Source organism: Epargyreus clarus, unplaced genomic scaffold, assembly GCF_041222505.1.
Source record: "Epargyreus clarus isolate Ecla_fem2 unplaced genomic scaffold, WU_Ecla_fem_2.2 ptg000002l, whole genome shotgun sequence".
Classification (NCBI taxonomy): domain Eukaryota; kingdom Metazoa; phylum Arthropoda; class Insecta; order Lepidoptera; family Hesperiidae; genus Epargyreus; species Epargyreus clarus.
The window spans coordinates 5,058,293-5,069,715 of NW_027332210.1; the positions used below are offsets into that span (position 1 = coordinate 5,058,293).

Genomic DNA, 11,423 nt, shown 5'->3' on the forward strand with positions numbered 1-11,423 from the left:
GTGGAAATTTAAACTGTCTATCTATTACGATTCAATAGATAAAGCGAAAAACGTCGAGAAATAGCGGTTTCTTGTATAGCAATCCTCATTTATTTTATTTTCAACTTTTTTATTTAGTATTTGTTGTTACAGCGGCCACCTTTATACATTCTCTTTAAAAAATTTAATTGTCTTTCTATTACGGTTCAGAAGATAGAGCCCTGTGATAGTCGGACAGATGGATAGACGCACAGACGGACATACGGACAGACAGACAGACAGACGCACAGACGGCCAGACAGACAGACAAACAGACTCTAAAAACGGAAACCTATTACGGTTTCCGTTTTTACCCTTTGGGTACGGAACCCTAAAAACAATAGGTTTAAAAAACCACCGTCGCATGCTACCGCACAGTAATGGCTGCCTAACACGAACTGCTTCAGTTTTAGTCAATTATTTCTAATTTTTAATACATTTATTGAGTACTTTTATGGTAATCGTTGCAAATAAGCATGCTTATAGCGCGCTGTTTTTTATGTTTTTCAAAAGCGCCGACGGTAATGATATGCCTATGTATAGCGCCATTTGTAGTTTACCTACACCATAGAAAAGATAATTCTTTATGACTCTTGTTGGCTTTAAAAATGTAAATTGTATATGATATACTGTACTTAACCTGCAAACTATCTATTGGTATTTTAGCTCATACAACTTTTTAGGGAGAACATCCCTAAAAATATATTTTTTAATCATAATTTACAATTTCGAAGTATGTTTTCATATAACTGATAGAAGTACCAGGATGCAGTTTAACTAATCAGTCAGTAACTGACGCCCCTAGACATCTGCGATCAGCTTCAAGGAAATTAAGCAAAAGTATTTATATCTATCAAGTTAAATTCTTCTGTAGGTATCCTTGAAATCTAATTGAAATTTGGCTAAATTCTACCATATGTCCCAAATACGTTGTTATTCATAAGGACTAAATTGAAATACCCCGTGTCTCTATCATACCATAACTAAATACATCGTATAAAAGGAGAAATAAATAGGTAAATAATTGGTGCCTCCTTAGTCAAACTACAAAGGGTTCTACAACCTTAAAACAAATTGCACATAACTATATAAGAATACCAAATCATTATTAAAGATTTCTGTACCCTTAGTGTGAGTTTTTACGTTTTTACAAAAATTACTATTTTGTATTTGTTTACGTATTTCCCATCAATTTCCAATCAGTTCTGATACAGTCCGCTGGGGGCGCTGATTGGAAATGTATGGGCAAATACGTAAATAAATTACGTTTTTACAAAAACAGTCATTTTTATAAAAACGTTAAAGCTCATAATAAGGATACTTTCACAGATCTCCCCTCAGAACAGTTTAGACTATACTCTACAATGCTTTCTATTTGCAGATTGGCAGACTGATTAGGTACTAAACAACTCACATATACTTACAACAAGCAAACAGTCTTTGTTCATGGTAACATAATCGAGCCTTACGTCGCGTGTCCCTCTAACATTCGGTTAGCGTAAAAGCCTCCAACACGCCCGTTAGTGCCTCCGAGAATGTCCTACATGGAGATATTAGCGCGGTTTATTTGTTTATATCACGCCTTCATCCGGTTTGGGTATTTTTATCATATCGAAGTAGCTAACGGGCAGTTCACCTGATGGTTAGTGGCTACAGCCCTCATGGGCATCTGTAATGAATCTCAGATAAGATTATAGATTCTTACTGGCTGGTGTACTTATCGCCAAACTGCTAGTCCGCTCTGAAGTTGTTGCGAGCAGGTGTAGTCATACAATTTGCTATGGCGACGCGATTCATTTCTATATTCAGAGCAGACTAGCAGTTTTACGTGGAATATAACAAATGCGTTGCTATACCTCAGGATTGAGTTGGAAAGTCTCGGATCAAACGAGCATATAGTCCACCTGATGGTAGGTGGCTACTGCCACCCTTCGATACCTGTAATCAACCCCCATATTTATCTAGGGCAAAACATGATTTTTTTGAAACTGAAAAAAATAGGGCTTAAAAACTTAAAAAAATATTTTTTGCAAGTTCTTTCCCTGTAAAAAAAAACATTTTAATTCGATTGTATGCTACGTGGCTACCAGTTAAAAGGGCGTAGCTAACGATTAGCGGGTAATTGAATAACCGTGTAGTAGTGAGGACTGATCGCACGCGAAACTTTACATTCGTGTTACGAAGAATACGAAAGGAATAGAAACGATTTTTATAAAATAAAATGGAAATTCAACGCTATTCTACTCTATTTTTTGTAATGACGTAACAAAAGCGGATGCAGTCCACCAGATGTTAAGTGAGTGAGAAAGTGGTAGAACCTTTTGTGGTTCGACTCCGGCGACACCACCGCCACACCTATTTCTGCCTAATAAGAGCAGTGTTAAGCGCCGCTGAGTTCCGTTTTGAAGGGTGTGGTAAGGGAGACATACTTTTCCGACGCATTCCAGCTTAGTCCTCAGGGGTAGCGACGCATCTGTGGCCGACCTCAGGTAGGAATATCTAATCCTACCTGGGGTTGATTACTTCTTTTTGCTTATATATCTGACACATACCTAATTCGTAGGATTTATCCGCAATTTTCTAAGGAATTTGTGTGTATACTATAATCATATTAACGTATATACGCGACTATGTGGGTCAACGTGAAGTAGATGTTTCGTCAGACATCGAAAGTTCCATGAATCACTGCGCCAATGATATCATAATTGAAAGAGGTACAGTCGGCCGCAAAAACTAATGTACCTACGTGACTGAATCTAAGCACAACTTGATAAACGTCAGAAAAATATATGATTATTTTTATTCACAAAGCCAAAATTTATAGCGATATTTTTTCATAATTTATGTTTTCTATAGATCATTTACGTTATTCGTTTTTCATCGAAATATATGAAAGAGAGAGAGAGAGAGAGTAAGAATAGAGTTCCAAAAAAATGTATACCTACATTAAAATATAGTTAATTAAAATAACCGATGGATAAAATAGTTTGCACGAAACAAATATGCATTACAAAAATGTAGTCGGAAAATTATTGATAGCTTTCAAATGAAAAGCCTAATTCGTAGTAGGCATCTTGTTAAATTTTGCTATTGACTGTACTCGCTAGCATTAGCGGTAATAAATTGCGCTAAATACATTGAACACAGCTTCTTTATGTGTGATTTATGAAGAAACATCAACTAGTGAATATTGCAACAAAATATTTAGTTTGCGAATAAAATATTTCTAAAGTACCCAATAAAAAGAATGATTTATTTAACATTTCAGTTAGTAAGGCCAGAGATTTCAAAATGTCTAGTAATTCTAAAACAATAACAAATGAAAATTCTTGGACATTTAACTATCATAACATTTAACTTCGACGTCATTAGATGGTATTAGTAAACAATCCATCCATTTTTTCTACCAAAGATCGGAACGTGACTTTTTGTTAAATGTGATAATTAGCAAATTTGAAACTTTGTGAGCAAAACATCAACAGGTTGAGTTTGAATAACGGGGTTTATATTATAAAATAAAGGATAGATATTTTTATTCATCTTTAATAGATATAAGTTATTTTATCTTTCGAGTAGGAGTATTCGAAATAAGTAGTAAGGAAAAGATACATGAGGCATTGGAACTTGGTACCTACTCAAGTGTAGGAACGCAACTATGGGGAACCTTATATAGAACTGAAATTCTAATCTATTGAAAGAAAGAAAGATATATTTATTTGTAAAAATTACTACAACATTATGTGACATATAATAGTCATAGATTAGTAAAGATTACTCACTCCTAACAAGAAAATGTACCCAGTCTTGAGAATTGAAATAGTTGCGTAAAAAAGTTTTGCCACGTCTCCGTGCTAAAATGTCCCTAAAATATTTGAAATAATTATTTATTTATTATGTAAATAACGCAGTATTAGTTATTTATTCGTAATTTTTCTCTAAAAATGTTTTTATTTGTCAAGAATTCAAAAAAAGAACTTACTAATAAGCCGTTTGTGGCTTCATTCAATTTTAAGGCGGCGAAGTATCTTTACTAATCTATGGTAATAGTAAACATAACTTTAAAATCAGAACATTGCTGCAGTAAAATTTAACAAAAGGGTCCACACTCAGCCTCACCGCGGCGAACCACGGCCACTGATTTTCAGTGTGTCTCAATTCGACGAGTACGAGATTGGTAGTAGTAGCCTTTTTATCATCAACCCATTACTGTCTCACTTCTGGGCACGGGTCTCCTCTCATAATGGGAAGGATTAGGCCATAGTCCACCGCGCTGGCCAAGTGCGTATTGGTAAACTTCACATACCCTTGAGATTGTTTTTTTTTTATAAATCTCTCAGGTATGCAGGTTTCCTCACGATGTTTTCCTGCACCGTTTAAGCAAGTGATAATTAATTTCTGCTACGCACATAACTTCGAAAAATCAGAGGTGCGTGCCTGGGATTTGAACCTCGGACCCCTCGATCGAGAGGCCGGGTTTCTTAACCACTAGGCTATCACTGCTAATTGCCTGCCCTTTACCAATAAATAAACCATACTCGATTTGGTACTTCAATCAAAAAAATATATAATACGGAAGAAATACAACTACGAAGTAGATTTAGAGATATTCAAACTTAAAAAACCTACAATTACCTCCAACAGAATTATTATGCTCTACATTTTATAAAGATTATAAATCTATGTATAGACAATCAACATTTCTAAAGAGACGCCATTACAAGACGATAGACAATAAACCAGAGACAACTATGACAAATGGTATAGTTAGCACAACTAATGAACATTAATCTATTGCCCCGCCCTACGCCTGTTAGTCTATGCTTTATCTTGGTCTATGAATTATTCTAACGCAAAATTGCTTTGAGTCTATCTAGAAATAGCTTTATTGTATAAACTAAGGGTACGGTTATAGACATTTAGAATCATACATATTTATTTATTTTTTAATTTTACGATGTTTTCGCTAATTGTTTTTTGGCTCTAATAAATGTCTCATTAGGTAAATGTTTCTACCTACTGGTAATTTTAAAAATTACCCTCATATTTAATATTCTTAATTATCTATTTTCAAAATGGCGTCATAAAATTATGACAACATTGTCGTAACTTATTAAGGTTTCAATTATTAGACACGTGTTTTGTTAATTTTCTATTAAATATAAATAAGCAACTCATTTACTAATTCTGTTATATCAAAATAAATAAAAAATATTTCAATTTTTAATTAATAACTTTCCAATATTTCATTTTAAACTAAAGAAATACATATCTCAATATATTATTAAAACCGCTTTCAACACTTCAAACAGCCCCGTCAAAAGTGAACAGATTATAAAGTTACAACATTACAGCTGTTGAGGTATTTATGCAAACGCGGCCATGTTGCCGCCATCTTGTTTAGCCTGGATATTGTTTTCGCATTCGGACAGATCCGTTATTTATGTACGGCTTACTTGCCCCTACTTGTTTGTTTTCTGAACCGGTTTCAAGGGTTAGCTGGGATTTCGGGCCTCTGTTTCGCGAGTGGGTACTTACCTTTATCGATTCAAATTTAGAATGTTGAACATTGTGTCACGCAGACGAAATTGTTTTGTTTTTTTTTTTTAATATAAAATGATATAGATAAATAATTGCTATTTATTTTTATGGGTATTCGGATATTATTTTTTTAATGATTGTTAGTGTGCACAATGCTTTTTTACCTAATTATTTATGTAAAATTGTATGTAATTAAGTTAGTTATCCTACTAATCTTTTGCACATAATTTACTTATTTTTGAACTTTATAATTCTGATATACATATTTAGGTATAGTTTCTTATAGTAAGTATATTTTATAGATTCCTAGATTTTAAATCAACCAAACTTAATTTTAGTGTCATATTAAATATGTTTCAACGTGAATTTGAAGTAATTACACTAATATATAACAGTCTTCAATTTAATTCAATACGTTTTATTGTTTGCTCCAATTCACACGCAAATAAAATTTTAATATTAATTACGTAACCAACACATTTAATCTCTTATTTTCCGTATGGTAAGTACTTCCCAATAACAATAATAAGACATATTTACATATACGGCATGACGTATTTGTTTGCGATGTCAATTATGTCATTAAATTAATTACTTATTTTCCTACATAATTATGGTTTATTTATATTGAAAGGGTATTAGGGTATTAGGTATAGCTTATATATAATGAGCCAAATAATTCCCAGAAACCATGTTAATTTTAGAGGATAAGCAATATTATAATTAATTGAATTAAACATTTAATACGAAATACCTATTAATAGATATTTATTAGCAGATATTTTAAAAATAATTTATATAATAATATTTAATAGGATCTTATTAGTAAAACTTAACGTAACAAGACAATATTATTACTATTAACGTAATTATTTTATAATTCAAAATTTATATAAAACACGTTAATATTTGAGCAAATAAATTATTTGATTGATCGATTTAAAACAAAATACAATTAAAAACTGATTGTGAAATGAATTCATAGTAAAAATAGGTATTATTGTTGTGATGTCACTGAATCATTACAATGACATTTAGTAGGGCGCCCTACATAATATTTTTATGAAAATAGAATGTAAGGTGACGAACTAATAATGATTAGGTTCCTAGGAAAGATCGCAACAACTCAACTCAATACAATATATGGCCCCACCCTCCACCCACCAAAAAACAAAAATAAAGTATTCGACAAAAACAAGATATCTATTTTTTTAATATAATATAGGAGTAGCAGACGAGCATGTTGTCCACCTGATGTTAAGTGGCTACTGCCCCCCATGGACATCTGTAATCAACCCCAGATAGGATTAGATATTCCTACCTGAAGTCGGCCACAGATGCACCGCTACCTCTAAGGACTAAGCTGGAACCCTTCGGAAAAGTCTGTCTCCCTTACCACACCCTTCAAACCAGAACACAGCAGCGACTAACACTGCTGTTATTAGGTAGAAATAGGTGTGGCGGTGATGCCGCCGGAGTCGAACCACAAAGGGTTCTACCACCTTCATAAAACACACAATTGATATTACTATGTAGCCCATATAACGATATTTTTAGTGCAGTCTTCAATCTTAAACCTTTTTATTATGCTAGATGTGTTTTAAATGAGACAAATAGTAAAGTATATACCTATAAGTTAATATTATTGCATCGAAAACAATAAGGAGGAAACTATTAATTGATGATACATTTAAAATTATTTAATTAAATAATAATTACAGAGAGTAATTTCCGAGATTCCATTTCGTGGAAAATTAGTCATTACCTACCTACCTATTCATAAAATTAGGAAAATATTTATTCATTTCATAATAATAACTCACAAATTGTCTGCTTTTGCAATTTTTTGCAAAGAATGTTTGAAACACAGACCTGCCAATCAATACCTAATCAATCTATCAGTACTTATCAATCTATTCTAGAAATGCAGTGATAGCCTAATGGTTAAGAAACTCGGCCTTTCGATCGAGAGGTCCGAGGTTCAAATCCCAGGCATGCACCTCTGATTTTTCAAAGTTATGTGCGTATTAGAAATTAATTATCACTTGCTAAACGGTGAAGGAAAACATCGTGAGGAAACCTGCACACCTGAGAGATTTATAAAAAAAATCGTGTTAAAAGGTATGTGAAGTCTATCAATACGCACTTGGTCAGCGCGGTGGACTATGGCCTAATCCTTCTCATTCTGAGAGGAGACCCGTGCCCAGGAGTGGGACAATAGTGGGTTGATGATGATCAATCTATTAATTGCTAGTCCGCTCTGAAGTTGTTGCGAGCAGTTTTAGTCTTACAATGAATACCATGGCGACGCGATTCATTTCTATATTCAGAGCGGAATAGCAGTTTTAAGCGGACTGTCCCGACAAAGATTGTAATTTGACTATTTCTTCATAGTAGACATTGTCAAATTTACTTTATTGGGAGTAGCAAAGATTCAAAAATATAACGATTGAATAAACAACAACGTTGTTGTAGACTTCCATAATCGTTTCTTAACGAAAAAGTAATAAATCAAGCATGGGGTGCTTATAAATGGGCTTTAACGGTACAATTATTTGAAACGTACAATTAAGTTACATTAGAATATATTATATGAAGGTGGTAGAACCCTTTGTGGTTCGACTCCGGCGACAACACCGCCACACCTATTTCTACCTAATAACAACAGTGTTAAGGCGCTGCTGTGTTCTGGTTTGAAGGGTGTGGTAAGGGCGAGGCGTTCCAGCTTAGTCCTCAGGGGTAGCGGCACATCTGTGGCCGACCTCAGGTAGGAATGTCTAATCCTATCTGGGGTTGATTACAGATGTCCATGGGCGGCAGTAGCCACTTACCATCAGGTGGACTGTATGCTCGTCTGCTACTCCTATATTATAAAAAAATGATGTGTAGGTATATAATTATCTACAGTGCCTACAAAATAATTAAACTGAAAAACAAAACTATGTGTGAACTTCTAATTAAGAACTACTAACCACCTAATTAAACATGAAATAATTACCGTATATCGTGGTACCAAATAAAATATCTTTTCATCAAATTAGTCCATGAATGTACCAATTAACATTAATACCTAATTATGACCACCGAAGTGATGAGTGACGGTTATTTTTCCCGTGTTGACTGCGGTTACCACAACGATAATGTTACCACAAAGTGGCAAATTTAACATTCGATTGTTAAAACACCCGTTGAAAATATTCATAGATATATTACCTAATATAATAAATGGATTAGGTATTTGAACACGTTGTTATTGTGGTTTTAGAAATGGGGTCTCGCTAAAAATAGCATTTTTAGTTGATTCATGGTAAATCATTTGAGTTTGAGGTATTAGATACCTCCTAAGTATCTCTTCGTAAAACAATTATGTTTTTAAAGTAGCTGTACTTTGGTATTTGTCTTCTTGTGTTATATAAGACCTATCTAATAATATTATGTATATGCAGAAATCAGTAGGCAGGTAATAACATTACTATGTTTTAATTATTTAAAAAAGTGTTTCTTTAACATGATAATTATGAAATGAAAATTATTGCTAAAACCCCAACAGTAAGTTAACGCACTATAAAAATAATACTGTTATATCTAAATACTAGTAGGTACGTATATAATTAATATAATGTTAATTGGAAATAAAATTGATTTTCGTATTTTGATTTTGTATATTCATACAATTATTAGTCGTTATATAACAATATAATCTAATTTGTAATCAGTTTTATTATAATGAATTTTATAATTATTGCAGATATTAAAAAAATATTCTAAAAGAATAGCGAATAAAAACCGAAAATTAAAACATTATTTTAACAAAAAAAGGTGATTTAATCGCCAGTAATAAATACGTTACATAAATAAAATATTTCTTAATGATGAAAAACTACAACTTAAAATAAATAAAAAAGGTAATTGCTATCAACAAAAAATAACATTTAAGTTACGAATCAGAAAAGACTAGTGTTCTCTTAATAGTTAATTAATTCAAAAACAAGTACATTTATACTTAATTAAAATAAAAAATAATGTAATAACGAAAATAATTTCATCGTAAAAAATATCCACTAATTAGGTAAAATATTTAATTGGTTATTTTAATTATCGCTCGTGTTATCTACTTAACTACCTATTTAAAACAAATATAAAAACGTACATAATAGAAATTAATTATTATGCTACATTTGGTTACAGCACTTATTTAATTAGAGGAATATTTGTTACGCAACGAAATTATCAAAAGCTTAAAGCATTTTGATAGAGCTGACTCTACACGACTCTACACTGAGGGAAAATACTTTATGCCTATATTGATTTTACCTAAAAGTTAAAAAAATAATTGCTTCAAATTATTAACCATAACAAAATATCTCTAAAAATAAAGTAGCGCTACCATGCTCTACCAACATAGAACAAACGAAACAAAAAGATAAAAGAAAAGAAAATAAGACTAACCTGTTATATGTCCAACGGGAAAATGCGATTGGAAGAGAGGACCAAACGAAGGTACAACAGAGGGAGGGCCCGGCCACCCTAGCCCGTGGTACGCCGCCGCCGCCGCAGCCAGCGCGCTGAAGGGAGTCGGCCTGATCGGCCCCAGTCTTTCCTTATCAGTAGACGTTCTGTCTTCATCGTCACTCGCCACTCCATTCTGGAGGTCCTCAACATCAACTATTGAATCTTCCTGATTCACTGAGTCTTCGTACTCGTCGTCCGAAGACGTCACCGTCGCCGACGCGTTGAGATTCAACGGAGGCGTTTGGGAACAAGGCCTCGGCGATAGCGACTTGCCGCCGGGAAGTTCTGGCTGCGCTCCCGGAGACTGCCGCAATGGAGACTCTGGTATAGAACGATGGTGCCTTATCATCTCAGCGGTCTCGTCCACTTGGTTCGCCTTCGTATCAGCGAGGATGGAAGCCACGCTGAAGCTGATCCGCGAGGTCTTCGGTGGCTCGGTGGCCTCCGCCGGGCTGCTCGGGTACCTCGACACACTCTGTATCGCCATGTTCACTTCTTGCTCCTCGTATCTTTGTTTCTTTAACATTGACCGGTCAGTTCCATTTAGCACAGTTCACTATGAGCGCGATCGTGTGATCGTGTACGCATGCGGTCGCGGTCGGAGGTTGACTGGCCGGCGTGGCGCGGTAGAGACCCTCGGAGCGGTGGAGGGGCGTGTCTGGTTTAGGCCCCGCCTTCCAAATGAAGCCATCCCGCTCAGCCAATCGACCGTTCGTGGCCGAATTGATCCGAGCGGGGGCCGAGGGGAGAGCGATTTAGCACGCTCTTATCTCGTTAGTATCCTTTGTGATACTCGATTTTTTTTGTAGGAATCAAAACATAATTACCTTTTGTAGGGGCTCTCGCGTTTTGATCGCGCACTTTATGCGCCAGCAGAGGTATAAAGTATAAAAATATAATGAGCAGTCGTGAATGTCGCTTGTTAAATCCTTTTGAGGGTCTCCGGGCCCTTTATGAGATTAGCGTGTTTGCTGAATTTCGGGCGGCTGTGCACGGGTCCGTTTCAAATTAGCGACTGATTTACTACTGACATCGGCTCCTCCAAATTGTGATTTATTTATTTTGTGTTACTAACTACATGTTTTGGCTACCTACACAATAGTTTGGTGGTACCATCGTTCACTTTCAATTACGAATGTGACAAATCATTAGCGTTTTTCTTTTTTCTCGAATTAAATATAAAATATATCTACGTTAGTTTTATGTATTTATCATTTAAATATTAAGTAAATACTACTATACAACATAAATACGATCACAACCAAGTGGCTATAATCGTATTTATGTCCTGTTTATGGATGCTGTTTTTTTAAGACCAAAAGACGTCTAGAGCATACTCCATTGGATTGCTTCAA

The 11,423-nt window shown here is 34.5% G+C and overlaps 1 protein-coding gene across 1 annotated transcript in view; it reads right to left on the reverse strand.

Moving 5' to 3' along the window:
• Positions 1-10,664, reverse strand: part of LOC140746421 (uncharacterized) — a 37,247-nt gene extending 26,583 nt beyond the window's left edge. Inside the window, exon 1 of the mRNA XM_073078562.1 lies at positions 10,006-10,664. Coding sequence (XP_072934663.1) covers positions 10,006-10,594 — 589 coding nt within the window. The 5' untranslated portion in view covers positions 10,595-10,664. The remainder of the gene's footprint in view (positions 1-10,005) is intronic.
• Between the last annotated feature and the right edge of the window lie 759 nt (positions 10,665-11,423).